This window comes from Anarhichas minor, unplaced genomic scaffold, assembly GCF_050575085.1.
Source record: "Anarhichas minor isolate MPS153535 unplaced genomic scaffold, ASM5057508v1 ptg000007l, whole genome shotgun sequence".
In the NCBI taxonomy this organism is placed as follows: Eukaryota; Metazoa; Chordata; class Actinopteri; order Perciformes; family Anarhichadidae; genus Anarhichas; species Anarhichas minor.
Window position 1 is genome coordinate 14909005 of NW_027466453.1, and position 13152 is coordinate 14922156.

The window sequence follows — 13152 nt, forward strand, 5'->3', positions numbered from 1 at the left end:
ATAATCCTTTTGTAATACTTTTAAATTAAATTAAATAGGTGTTTTGAAGCCAATATACCAGTTTGTTGAGCACATTAATAGTCATGTTTCCATGTACGTTATTGTATTATAAAATGATGGCACATGCTCCACATTATGTCACCTCTTCAGTCAAATAATCAAAACAACCCCGAGAAACAAGAGTACGTTGGAATCCATCACAAAGGCGGTGATTGGCTGGCGAGCCTGTCAATCACCGTCGACTGGGTGGGTTCACCGTAAGCACGTTAGTACTGAATGAGCTCCAGTGTTTGGCTTGGGTTAACAAGTTTCCCTGGACCATCATGGGGGTAGGAGTGAGTGGTTAGTTTGACACATCAATACAAAGTTGCAGCTCGGGATTTGATTCAAATTTGGATTCAAATGTAGGGACGCGAGAAGTTTCCCCCATTTTTTCGTCTCTGAGCGACTCCACAGCCAGTCAAGTGTACATCGGAGAGCCAGACACAACAGTAAAGATGAACAGCCTGTCTTTTGACGATCCTTCGTTGGATAATCTGGATCCAACGCTGTCGCTAAATGACCCCAGCGAGATTGACACGGCCCTCTTAAGCGACATTGATGGTAAGACAATATAACAGTGTGTGTGTTAGCTCATCTAGTTACGTTTTAACATGAGCTAAACTGCATAAACACTGCTTGTAGCTTAACGCCAAGGTTGCCTCCTGCGTGCCATGTGTTTAGTTTGACTTGCCTCCTGTGTTTCGCATCTAATGTTCAGACTAAAATACTTATTTATGCCAACATTAAGCACCACCAGTGATCAGTTTAAAGGGCTTCAGCCCACGTCGTAACGTTAGCTTAAGAGTAGCTAGCTAACGTTAACGTTTAGCTAGCTAGTATTCTGTGTACGTTAGCTGATGTTAATAACAGGCGGTCTTGTCTACGGAGTCGTGTCTTGCACACACTATTCAGAACTCGCCATCATAATCTGTTTTCGTATTAACCGATTAATAGAGCGTGCTAGCTAAGCTGGTGGGTTATGCTAAGCTAGTAGGCTAAGCTAACGTGAGTGTGCCCCGCCCCCAGCCTGCGCCACAGACAGAGGTTACTGTCGTTCATTCCTCAGTTGACCGACTTAACAAATATTTTATATATATATATATGTCAAGAAATAAATACGATATGTTACTTATATTACTATGTACGATATTGCCACTTTTTTTCATATGATTTTTGTAAACACGTTCTTGTTTACGTTTGCAGAAACGTAATATACTTAACAAATGTAAAACAGCTTGTGCCTATTTAGCTAAATACTTAGCAGAGCAATCCAAATGTTTATGTTTGTGTTATGGTCACATTCTCATCACCGGTTTAATGTAATGCTTGTGGAGTAAATAACACATTATTTTATTATACATATATGAGGAGTGTACTATTTTCATTTCCCCACAAAGACGCTAATATGTATTTTCATGATAATGGTCAAAGGATAAAGCACCATTGCGTATTGCGCATCCTGCAGACGTGCTCGCATCTTCCTAAATGTGACCGACAGTAACCCTCAGTGGTGCTGCTCGATGGTAACCTCGCGCGGAGCCAGCGCGCGCTCTCTCTCTTCCCTGTCTTGGGCTGATCGGCATAGCAAGTCTCTGAGACGCGCTCTGATTGGCCAAGAGCGATCACCTCATACACAACACTGGACTATAAAAGCAGGCTGCTGCGTTTCCACTGCAGACACAACATGCACTCAAGAGTGTGGTTTTTATTGCGATGTATCCTGTCTGAGCTTCATCAGGTCAAATTAGAGACTAAAATAAGGGCAGGATATATGTATATTAGAGTACCCTGAATACACTTTGAACATGATAGTTGTAAAAGCATTTCCCATTAAACAACAGTTTGTATGTGAAAAAGATAATGTTCAGACATGTTCATGCTAAAGAGACTATAATCAAACTCTTTCATATGTTTGTCGAGCAATGCTGTACATTTGACAAGTTTTCTGCTTGTCTTTTGCAATACTTTTGTACTTTGTATGTCAATACACATTCTGAATAGGATTCAGTTATTTATCCATTCAAATTTAGGTTATTATTGAACCCTGGTCCCAATTCATGACATATATTTTTTTAGTATGAAAGGAACCAAAATGTTTTCAAGGTAAAGACTTCCTTTATTTTATAATTTTCAAGCTGCCCCAGCTGTCATTTTTATTAATCAAACTATTTGGTGATTCTCATTTTGGATAAAAAAAAATCGGAACTACAGAACAATTTAAATATTCTCTGTTTTCTTTTTTTAGCAATGCACTATTTACATTTTTTGAACGTTTTATACTTTTTTTGTATATTTGAGTTTTACATTCTGGCATTAGTTCGGTCTTGGGCGAAATTTTTGAGGGCTCTTCCTGATCGGTTATATCATAAACAATATGTATGTGGGTTGATGAATGGTTAACCAGCAGCGTAGATGAAAATTAAGGAGATCCGGTTTACGACTCAGAAGATGTTTCCAGTACTCAATAAGCCAAACTGACATCCATGTTTCTATACAAATGTCTTATCAATTTTAAACGGGCTCCAATTTACAACTGCAGATTTCCCGTGTCTGTGCACCAGAGTTCTCTTGGATGAGTCTGATATATTTTTCAACTTTTTCAGTAGCAGTGACGGTGGTTCTGATTTCTCTCCCTCTTCAGACATGCTACAGCTCATCAGCAACCAGGACATGGAGTTTGGAGGACTGTTCGATAACCCTCCATACACAGGGCCTCCTCCCACCCAGGAGCCTCCTGGTTTGTCCCAGTCCATCACCACACCTCCACCTCCAGCTCCAACCACCACCACCACACCTCCACCTTCGTCGTCCTCTTCCATCCTAAGCAGTAGCCCACACCTGGATGCACTCCTGGGCCCTCCCATCACCCGTAGCTCCTCCACCCCAGACAAGGCCTTCCAGCCTCCCACCTTCCAGAAGTCCCCTCTGGCCCAGGTTCCCAGCTCCACGCCGAGGCAGCAGCCAGCCTCCCCGCCGCAGGCTCAGAGCCTCAGACAGCCCCAGGTGGAGCAGCCCCAACCCATTCTCAGCCCGCCTGCCCCGGCCCGGACAGCTTCGCCTCATGGCTCACCAGCACCAAACCCACCTTTCAGCTCCACGGCCCAGGTCCTCTTCACCTCGGCTGCGCCCCAGACTCCGCCTCAACCCCAGCCGCAGGCACCACTTCAGGCCCAGGTGCAGTCTCAACAGGTCCGGGCCACCTACAGCAACCAGAACAGCTACACAAGTAAGCGCTCTTTGATGGCGATGAGGGTTTATTCTATTGCTTATTAGTTAGACAGTACAGGATATCTACAGGTCCTTGAGGTTTTTATTTTAGCCAATAGGAGCTATAATGTTTGGTTTTGAAGCACAGGACACACAAACCAGCCCACGAGCCCAAAGCATTACTTACCCCAGTGCAGCCGCAGTGCCCAGCAAGGTGGCTCTTCATGTGTATTGCATTCACCGAGCTAGGCCATTAGGTTATTCAACCTCAGCTGAACTCGTATCCCAGTCCAAATCTATCAGACTTTGCTCAACGGCGTAAGAGTCTGTGAGATAAGTGAAAATGCTCTGTTTGGGCAACACCTACTGTATATGTACATAGTGCGGCATATCTGCAGCAGCCATGTTGACATTAACACCTGCTTGTGTCTGGTATTAGTTTAGTTAATATGGACATCGCAGTAGCTTTAGAATTTAACATAAATGTATGCAGAGGCACCATATGCACTGTGTTTAGTGTCTGTAGCGAAACGCTCATTTACAACCGTGGAAGAAAAGTAGTAAATAAAATGTTGCTTCTTAGATGCAATAAATGTTTATTACTCCTGTAAAACTCCCGATCCTGGTACTAACAGGTGATTGCGATGGAGCAGCTGGAACTGATAAGAATAATAAGGTGACACACTGAATGTTGCTGTCACTTATTTCCAATGAAACCAATATCACAAAAGTGTTCACAAACTGCCACATCACAGCAGTGAAAAGAACACTGGTCCTATTTGACTTTGCTTTTTATAGCTTATATTAGCTGATACCATATACTGATGCAATGTATTGGTTAATCTATAATTTCTTCTTTTATAATATTCAACTCCAAAATTGCAGTCGAGATTTGTAAAGGATACAGGGGTATTGTTTTTTGTTGCTGCAACAATGAGGTGAAAGCAATTTAGCAGTTGCTTCATGCTCTGTATTACTTTAGTGTGCAGTTGCTTAAAAGCAGTTAATGAGGTGGATCGTTGTTGTGTGTATATTTCATACAATTATGCTTGAATGTAGGCTGACAAAAAATCTGTTGCTCAACTATTTTCCAGCTGTCAGTCCCAGCAGCGTGAGCCAACCCACCGCCACCATCTTGTCGTCCTCACCTCTAAGTGTTCAGCCAGTGACCATCCAAGCTCAGCTCCAAGGGCTGACCACCACGTCTCCTCTCCTGGCCACGTCGGCGAGTCCCCCGGTTCAAAGCATCGCACCCCACGTGCAGCATGTACCCGTGAGTACCTAAACGTACTTGTACATACAAAACTCAAGCAGTGTACTCGTTGTATAACTGTATATCTTTACTGTACTTGTGTGCCTCTTCGCAGTTGTTGCTGCAGCCCCAGTTCATCAAGGCGGAGTCTCTGTTGCTGACCACTCTGAAGCACGACCCCTGCATTGTCACTACCATGTCCTCCGCATCCCTGACCACCACCACCCCAATACAGAGCGCTTCACTGCAGGTAGGCACATCATGTGCAACACAATGCTGAGCTCAAACAATGATCAAACATGAGCATTCCTTAGGTAACTGTCTTCCTTATTTTCTGGCTACCTGTTCTACCTCTTTAGGCCTTTATGGGCGGTGGCACCATCCTGACCGCGATGCCGCTCATGATGGACACTGATAAGCTGCCTATCAACCGCATCACCATCAGCGGTAAGCCGTTCGGCCAGCCGCACAAGGGAGAGAAGCGCACGGCCCACAACGCCATCGAGAAGCGCTACCGCTCCTCGATTAATGACAAAATCCTGGAGCTCAAAGATATGGTGGCTGGTACTGAGGCCAAGGTAGGAAAGAGTTTAATTTAAATACGTTGTGAGAAAAATCTGGTAATCTGCAACATTGAGAAAAGGAAGAAGCTAATGTTTTACATTTTTCCTTGTAGCTCAACAAGTCTGCAGTGCTGAGGAAAACCCTCGACTACATCCGTTACCTGCAGCAGTCCAACCAGAAACTCAAACAGGAGAACATGGCTTTTAAGATGGCAGCCCAGAAAAACAGTACGTGCTAAAAAAAAAAAAACCCGTCTTTGTTATTCCATAACAGCTTCTCTGCTATTTCTTTTCTGTTCATTGAAAGCCAGTCATTCAATTGACCTTTTGTGAAGCGGTCTATTGATAGCTACGGTTATCCTGAAATGAATCGAAGTGAAATTGAAGGCTGAAGATGTCTTTACTTTTGTACCACTGATTGACCTCCTGGCTCCTCGTCTTCCCTTTCCTCTTTCTTCAGAGTCTCTCAAGGACCTGGTTGCCATGGAGGTGGATGCGCCGGCTGATGTGAAGAACGAGCTGCCGACCCCGCCGGCTTCAGACGTGGGCTCCCCCACCTCCTTCTCCCACTGTGGCAGTGACTCAGAGCCTGACAGTCCAATGGGGGAGGACACTAAGGTATGCATAAGAAATAGTATCTTGCATTTGTGTCAGTAACAGATAAAATCCTCAGTCAACCAGCACCGTTCTTCATCAGAATACAATATGCAGTCACTGTCTGCGTCTACACTTTTGTCACATTGCCGTATCTCTGTGGTCTCTTTTATTTAGCAGCCGAGCGTAGGCGTGCTAGACGGACCGGCACCAGGAGGCAGTGCTGCCGGCATGTTGGACCGCTCCCGCATGGCTTTGTGCACCATCACCTTCCTCTTCCTCTCCCTCAACCCTCTGGCCGCCCTGCTCTGCTCATCCGGCAGCAGTCCAGCTGGAAGCGCAGCAGCAGCCACCGCCCCCCATCACGCAGGACGGAGCGTCCTGGGTGTGGATATCGCAGGTAACGTGTAGCCGCTGTCGGTGAGAGTGTCACAGAAATGAGCTGGTTTTGAAAGGATGTAAGAATCTGATTTCGTGGGATGTATCGCATGATGAATTAAATGTGTTTTCCGTAGCGGACTCGTGGGGCTGGATGGACTGGATGCTGCCAACTATACTGGTGTGGCTACTGAACGGTATTCTGGTGTCAGGGGTTCTGATCCGACTGTTGGTGTATGGAGAGCCTGTAACCAGACCACACTCTGGATCTTCTGTCTTGTTCTGGAGGCACCGCAAGCAGGCTGATCTGGACCTAGCTAGAGTATGTATAGATATAAGATCTGTGTCCCTATATTTGTTTTATACCTTTTTCTGTTCTTCTTCATCATCATCATCCCTGATCTCTTTCCCCCTCCCCCAGGGAGATTTTGCCCAGGCCAGTCAGAACCTGTGGACCTGTCTGAAGGCTCTTGGTCGTCCCTTACCCATCTCCCAGTTGGACCTGGGCTGTGCTGCACTCTGGTCCCTGCTACGGTTCTGCCTCCAGCGCCTCTGGGTGGGCCGCTGGCTGGCTGCCAGGGCTGGAGGGCTGCGATCGGACCGCCCCCTGAAGGAGGACGCCTGCAAAAGCAGCCGCGACGCCTCCCTGGTTTACCACCGCCTGCACCAGCTACACATGACGGGTCAGTTGGTGGGGGGGGGGGGGGGGAAACACTGTTTCTAAATACATCAGTGTTGTGTAAGACTGAAGGGTGGCATGTTGAAGCGACAGAATCCCAGTCGATTAAAGAGGAACCTTTCTGAGTCAGTTTATGTTGATTCAGTGGCTATAAAAGTTTGTTCACTAAGTTTGCAAAATCCTTTTATGATAATTGCATCACTGTTATTCTCTGTAATATATATATATATATATATATATATATATATATATATATATATATATATATAATGTTCTTGTCCTATATCTGTGCATACAGGTAAGCTGAATGGTAGCCACCTGTCAGCAGTGCACATGGCTCTCAGTGCGGTGAACCTGGCAGAGTGTGCTGGCTCCTGTCTGCCTGTAGCCAGTCTGGCTGAGGTCTACGTCTCTGCAGCTCTCCGGGTCAAAGCCAGCATGCCCAGGATCCTTCATTTCACCTCCGTAAGTCCCCTCAGTTGCTTATGCACAACCGTCTCGCTCAGCCATTTATATTGTGCAAATGCAATATTTTATTTAATTGTTTTTGAGTGACGCTGAAGTACTTGCACATTATCCTGTTTAGAGTTAGAAACATAGTTGTTAATGACCCCGGGACTTGAGTCTGTCCACTTTAGACTTATTTAAGACGTGAGAGTGAAGAACTTATCTTAACTTTTTACTCCGATAGCGAGTGTTCCTGAGCAGCGCCCGCCAGGCGTGCCTGTCTTCCAGTGGCAGTGTGCCTCCAGCTATGCAGTGGCTGTGTCACCCACTAGGTCACCGCTTCTTTGTGGATGGGGATTGGGCTATTCGCAGCACTCCTAAAGAAAGCATCTACAGCCAGGCTGGCAATACTGGTCAGTGCAGACGAAACGCAGTACAACACTCCATGTGGCCCAAACCCCTGTGTAGGTAGATGCACATTGAGAGGCAGATGTATGTTAATGGTCTGTTAATGGTCTTCTTACAGTGGACCCTCTGGCCCAGGTGACTCAGGCATTCAGGGAGCATCTCCTGGAGAAGGCTCTGTACTGTGTGGCCCAGCCTCACGAAGAGAAAAGCCCCCGCCAGGGAGAGGGGTGAGGGAACAAACCACACTTCACAAATAACTGTTTTTTGATAATTTGTCTAGCGAAAAACGGATTGATTTGAAAATGTCATTGTTTGTTCGTGTGGCGGCAAAGTAACCACTCGCTGGGTGTCTCTCCTCAGGGAGTATGCTGATGCCCTGGAGTACCTCCAGCTGTTGATTAGTGCGTCAGATGCAGCTGGTGCCACCTCCCAGTCCTTTGCTATTGGCTCCAACATGGCCACCGTGACCGGTAAGTCATTTCTGTCACCAACTCATTTCTTTGTCTGAGAAGAAAGAAACCAACCGCTGTAAAGACACTTTATCTTGAACATTAGGGGAAAACTCAAGCATTAACAAAAGCATTAAAGCCAATTAATGGCAGCAGTTTCAAAAACAGCTTCTACGTCAAGACATTCAAATGTAGATTTGGGCTCCTTACTTTATTACTAGGTGTCTTTTGAGAGAATTGCCTTCGCCTTTTCCCGCATCATTCAGTCACCTGTGACACAATGTGAAGCACTGAGATAAAGTTCATTTTTTTATACTTTTGAGATTGGGTGGCGTGATTTCCACTGGGTTGACTTTCACCCTCCCACCACTTCCCTTTTGTCCTCACTGATCACAGATCTGAGTGAAAGGGGTTTAGGTGAAAGGGAGGCATCCACTAGATTGCTTCATCTATCTTCAGCGCTGTCAAATCGGTGATCACCTTGAGAGGAGGGAGGGAAAGGGAGACTGTGCGGGGATTTTAATAAGAGACTTTTCTTGGCAGAGCCTCAGGTTGCTCACAGTATTAGGTGTGTGTGTGTGTGTGTGTGTGTGTTGCCCAATGGAGTAGTTTTCCCTCATGGGGGAGTCGTCAAAATGGCTGCTTTCTCTCAGCATGTTGCGACTATGCCAGAGGGGAGAAACAGATTGATTCAGAGGTCAAAATACTGACAACAGCTGTGTGTGTGTGTGTACACTCTCATGCATGTGAAAGTGGGCAGTGGGGGATTCAAATATTCGCTTGTTTGTCTGTCTGCGGGTGTCTCGCCTTTGACTGTTGTTCCAACTTCCAGGCTGTGACCCTCACTCCAAGTGGTGGTCCTCCGTCACTGTGGTGATCATCAACTGGCTCCAAGGAGATGACGCCGCGGCCGAGAGACTGTATCCGACTGTCGAGCACCTGCCCCGCAGTCTGCAGACCGCAGAGTAAGTTGGATACACACACACACACACACACACACACACATACACACTGGAACATCTGCAGCCAGACTAAGACTGTTTCATAACCTTTTGTCTGCAGAGGACAGACACACATTTCCACTTCTTTAACCTGTGTCCTCTGTCTTTTTTTCCGCCCTCGCTCTGTCAGGAGTCTTCTGCCCAAGACGTGTCTGAACACATTCAGGGCTGTGCGAGCTCTGCTGTCCAAGCCAGAAAACTGCCAGCTGAGTCTGAGTTACAGCGACAAGGCCAGCGCCCTGCTCCGAGACGGCCTCAACCTAGGACCACACTGCCATAGCTCCGGTTTAGACAAGGTACACACACACACACACACACACAGACACAAGAACTTGCAGATTTGTGCGCATTAAAGTGAAGTTTTGTGAGAGCGACAGCATCTGCATTCAAAATGTGTTCTCACACATGTGCGTGTATCAAATAGTAAACACAGTAAATTGCCCACACATATTCACTTGAGCACACACACACACACACACACACACACACACACACACACACACACACACACACACACACACACACACACACACACTTTACCACAGACTGTGAATCCCCCTGTAGCAGCTCCTCTCTGTGATACTGCGGTGTCCTACCCTCTGGCGTTCAGCAGATGGTGATGCTGCTGGATAGGTAGCCTCACAGTGTGTGCATGTCTACGGCCAGAGCTGTGGTGCATTGTAGTTGCATTGCATGTGTGTCTCAGCCGAGTGCAATGTTCCTGCAGTGCAACACAGAGCTGGGCCACTAACAGCAGAACACACACACACACACAGTGGGGATGGAAAGTGCCCTTAGACTTTGAGTAGAGCTCTGTTGTAGTTGGTGCTGGGCAATATCTCTATGTGTAATTTGTCTGCTTTTATTCTAATCACTGAATGTTTGTTTTTATTAATGGAAATAATGACCCATAGATTTAGTGTGTAACACTATAATGTAATTACCAAGTCAGATTTCACCAAGGAATGTTTGAGAATGGCAGCTGAAGTTTGACAAAGAAAAAACCTTTTTCTTTCTCATCTTGTGTATTTCTCTCTCTTTCCCTCTAGGTTGTCCAGTTGCTCTTGTGTGATCTCCTGTTGGTGATGAGAACCAATGTGTGGCGCCTGCAGCAGCAGGGGGCCGGTCCTGCTGGGTCAGGGTCGGTGGGTACCAGCGGCCCGGTGGGGGTCCACCAGGCGTCCCCACCGGAGCTCCAAGGCTTTCAGCAAGACCTCAGTTCCCTACGCAAGCTGGCACATAGCTTCAGGCCTGCGATGCGAAGGGTACGTACAACAGTATTAATCCCTACGGTTTAGTTGTTTAGCTCATGCAAGTTTTGGGGCTTTCAGTGTTTTGCTGACGTACATTCAATCCTGTTCTCTAATCTTATTTCCTCTCAGTCCAACACACAAACAGACGTCCAGCACAAAGTCATTGACAGACACTCTGGGGATGATTAAAACAAGATGAACACACCTAAGCAGCTCTTGTATTTGTCTGTTTACATTGTCAGGCATTTAAAACCATGACTCATCAAAATGGGACTTACAAATCCCCACTTGGAGGAGATCGACTCACAGGCATCAAGACAGATTCTTTCCTGCAGCACATTGCCTGGAAGGGTCAGACACGAGGGCAACACATTAAGGGAAGCACATATCATATAGACATCTATTCTTTTTGTGCACATAATTGCAGGCAGTCCATGATACAAGTATCTGTTGCAACACAGACAGACAGACAGACAGACACCCCTGAGGCAAGTGTTTAGCAGCGTTGTTCGCAAGGCTTCAAAGTCTCTCTGAGGTGGAGCTGAATGTTATGTATGAGTCATCATCCCTCCTCCTTCTCCTCCACCTCCTCATTACTCTTCCCTCCATCTCTTTCCAGTTGTTCCTTCATGAAGCTACAGCCAGGCTGATGGCGGGAGCCAGTCCCACCCGCACGCATCAGCTCCTGGATCGCTCGCTGCGACGCAGGGCAACGCCCGGAGCCAAGACAGGTGTGTTTGGAGGCACTTATGTTGATTTCATTTGTTTATTTATTTAACTTTTAAAATAGAAGTTGTAGAGAGCTGAGACACACCGAATGGCTGTAATCAGTAGCTCTAATCAGCTTCTCATTTGTTTTGCCCAATTGTTCTCAACACTTAATCCCATCGGTAATTAAATAAGAAGCCGCTGCAGTCTGATAGGCCGTGCGGCTGGCCGAGGACGTCGAAAAAGCTCCGCGCTAATGACATTATTTGTGTATTTTGTGTGTGCAGAGGAGTGCGAGACGCGGCCCGGCCAGCGGGAGCAGGCAGAGGCCGTGATGTTGGCGTGCCGCTACCTTCCCCCCTCCTTTCTGTCGGCTCCCGGCCAAAGGGTGGGCATGCTGGCGGACGCAGCCCGCACCCTGGAGAAGCTGGGAGACAAGAGGACCCTCCACGACTGCCAGCAAATGATCATCAAGCTGGGCAGCGGCACCACCGTCACCAACAGCTAGATGGAAGGAAGGAAGGTGGGGAGGGGTGCTGAGAGACGTGCATTGACACTGTATATAAAAACATCTCTGAAATACAAAAACACACAGACAAGAAATCCCCACAGAGACACTACCAGACAGTCTCTGGCTTTCTGGCGTGCAGCTATTGAGCAAATTTATTAAACTATCCAGATTCATATCAAACTGAAAGAATTTTCTTTTTGGACTGCCCATCATCAGGAAGCACTTGTTGAGTTCACATTCTTGTTGCAATGGATTATCACAAGAATAAAGGAAGCGTACTTAGCGAATCCCCTTGTGAGACTGTGTTGCAGTGCCACAGTTTGACCACAGAGAGGAGCCATCACGTCCTCTTCGTGGACGTTGCAGTGTGACTGATGTGTGTGTGCGTGTGTGTGTGTGTGTGTGAAGCATGACAGAGATACTTGCCCTGCACTTATTCAGTATAGTCCCACCCACGATATTTTCGACATAGATGCACCTTTTTACGGCACGAGTGCTCAGTGGGTTGGAGTGGCGGTCTCCCCTGATTGGCTGCAGAGTGAGGGGGGGTCTCTTGTTCGTGGGAGGAAAAGGACCGAACTGTGATCGGTCCGACCGTGGGCCTGTTCAGTGTGACGCCGCTCCGCAGGTTGTTCAAATAGTGTTAAAGTATGAATCATGTTTTTACTGGTGATAATCTGAGGAGACGCCCCCCCCCCCCCCGGACAACTCCGTGTCTCTATCTGCACTAGCCCTGCGCGGCTGATTTCGATGAGATAAGTAATAATATGGCTTCATGAAGTTATTGTCATAGAGGTCATTATTTGTTTTGCAGTGTACATATTTTAAAATGTATTTATAATCTGTATGATATTTTGATTAAGCAGTATTTTGCATAAGCAGAGTGATAAATGCTTATTTTTCTTCCCCTCAAAGCTGTTTTCTTTGGTAGCTTTTGAACGGGCCCAAATCATCCGGTTACTGTACTGTGACGGTCAGAATGGAAACGGTATCAAGTTATGTGTGTCACGTCGTCTGACTCAATTGACCTTTTGCACTGTTGCACACGTATGCAACTACGATATCGAAATGATTTGGCAGACAACTGGAACTATCACGTTAACCTTTGGCACTTTTGCAACAAGTTACACGATGCAGACAATTTCACAAATAATTATTTTTCTTTTTCCACAAAGAGGGCCTGTAGTGAGTCTCCTGGTTTTCCTTTGCAGCTCCAACATAAAGAGCAATACTTGCCATTGTCGTTTCATGCTCCTAGAGAACCATCGTTTATTGATTTTTAGAGATGTAAAATAAAAACAAAGAACTTTGGCATGTGTTGGTGTCCCAGAACCAGTATGTTTTTTTTATACTGCGTCACTAATGTGAAAGATTGAGATGAATGAGACGCAACCATGTCTAAAGGTGTTATTCATGCGTCCTGTAAACTGGCATATTTTTATCTCTTGTTCTTTGGTTTCATCCTTTTTATGATGTAAATATTAAAGCATTTTGTAAAGAAGACTGTAATGTTTCCTGTGGTGCTTTCCATTTGAATGGTAAATGGATTAATACCTCATGATGATGATAAAAGTAATTACAAGTCTCCCTCCACTAAACTCAGATTTATGCAAGTAGGTCATGTGGTTACATGTGAAAATGAGATTAAACTTCTGAAAAG

General features: G+C 46.1%; 1 protein-coding gene across 2 annotated transcripts; it reads left to right on the top strand.

Moving 5' to 3' along the window:
• The first annotated feature begins 256 nt into the window (after nt 1-256).
• On the top strand, nt 257-12996 carry srebf1 (sterol regulatory element binding transcription factor 1). Of its 2 annotated transcripts, none has more exons than XM_076086075.1 (19): nt 257-603; nt 2684-3268; nt 4344-4522; nt 4617-4751; nt 4861-5079; nt 5178-5292; nt 5525-5682; nt 5836-6058; nt 6174-6358; nt 6458-6719; nt 7014-7180; nt 7407-7575; nt 7689-7797; nt 7931-8040; nt 8852-8984; nt 9151-9316; nt 10070-10285; nt 10893-11004; nt 11269-12996. In XM_076086075.1, the coding sequence occupies exons 1-19, from the start codon at nt 498-500 to the stop codon at nt 11487-11489; spliced, it is 3570 nt and encodes a 1189-aa protein (XP_075942190.1). In that variant the 5' UTR covers nt 257-497; the 3' UTR covers nt 11490-12996. The 2 variants fall into 2 exon arrangements, with proteins under 2 accessions (XP_075942190.1, XP_075942191.1); XM_076086076.1 differs by having other exon boundaries at nt 5839-6058.
• The last annotated feature ends 156 nt before the right edge of the window (nt 12997-13152 follow it).

What these genes read in the sequence shown, in the direction of transcription:
- srebf1 (XM_076086075.1), top strand. Translation starts at nt 498, where the DNA reads ATGAACAGCCTGTCTTTTGACGATCCTTCGTTGGATAATCTGGATCCA. An exon ending in AGCCCCCGCCAGGGAGAGGG is followed by an intron (nt 7,798 to 7,930) that starts GTGAGGGAACAA and finishes GTCTCTCCTCAG; the next exon opens with GGAGTATGCTGATGCCCTGG. An exon ending in CAACATGGCCACCGTGACCG is followed by an intron (nt 8,041 to 8,851) that starts GTAAGTCATTTC and finishes TCCAACTTCCAG; the next exon opens with GCTGTGACCCTCACTCCAAG.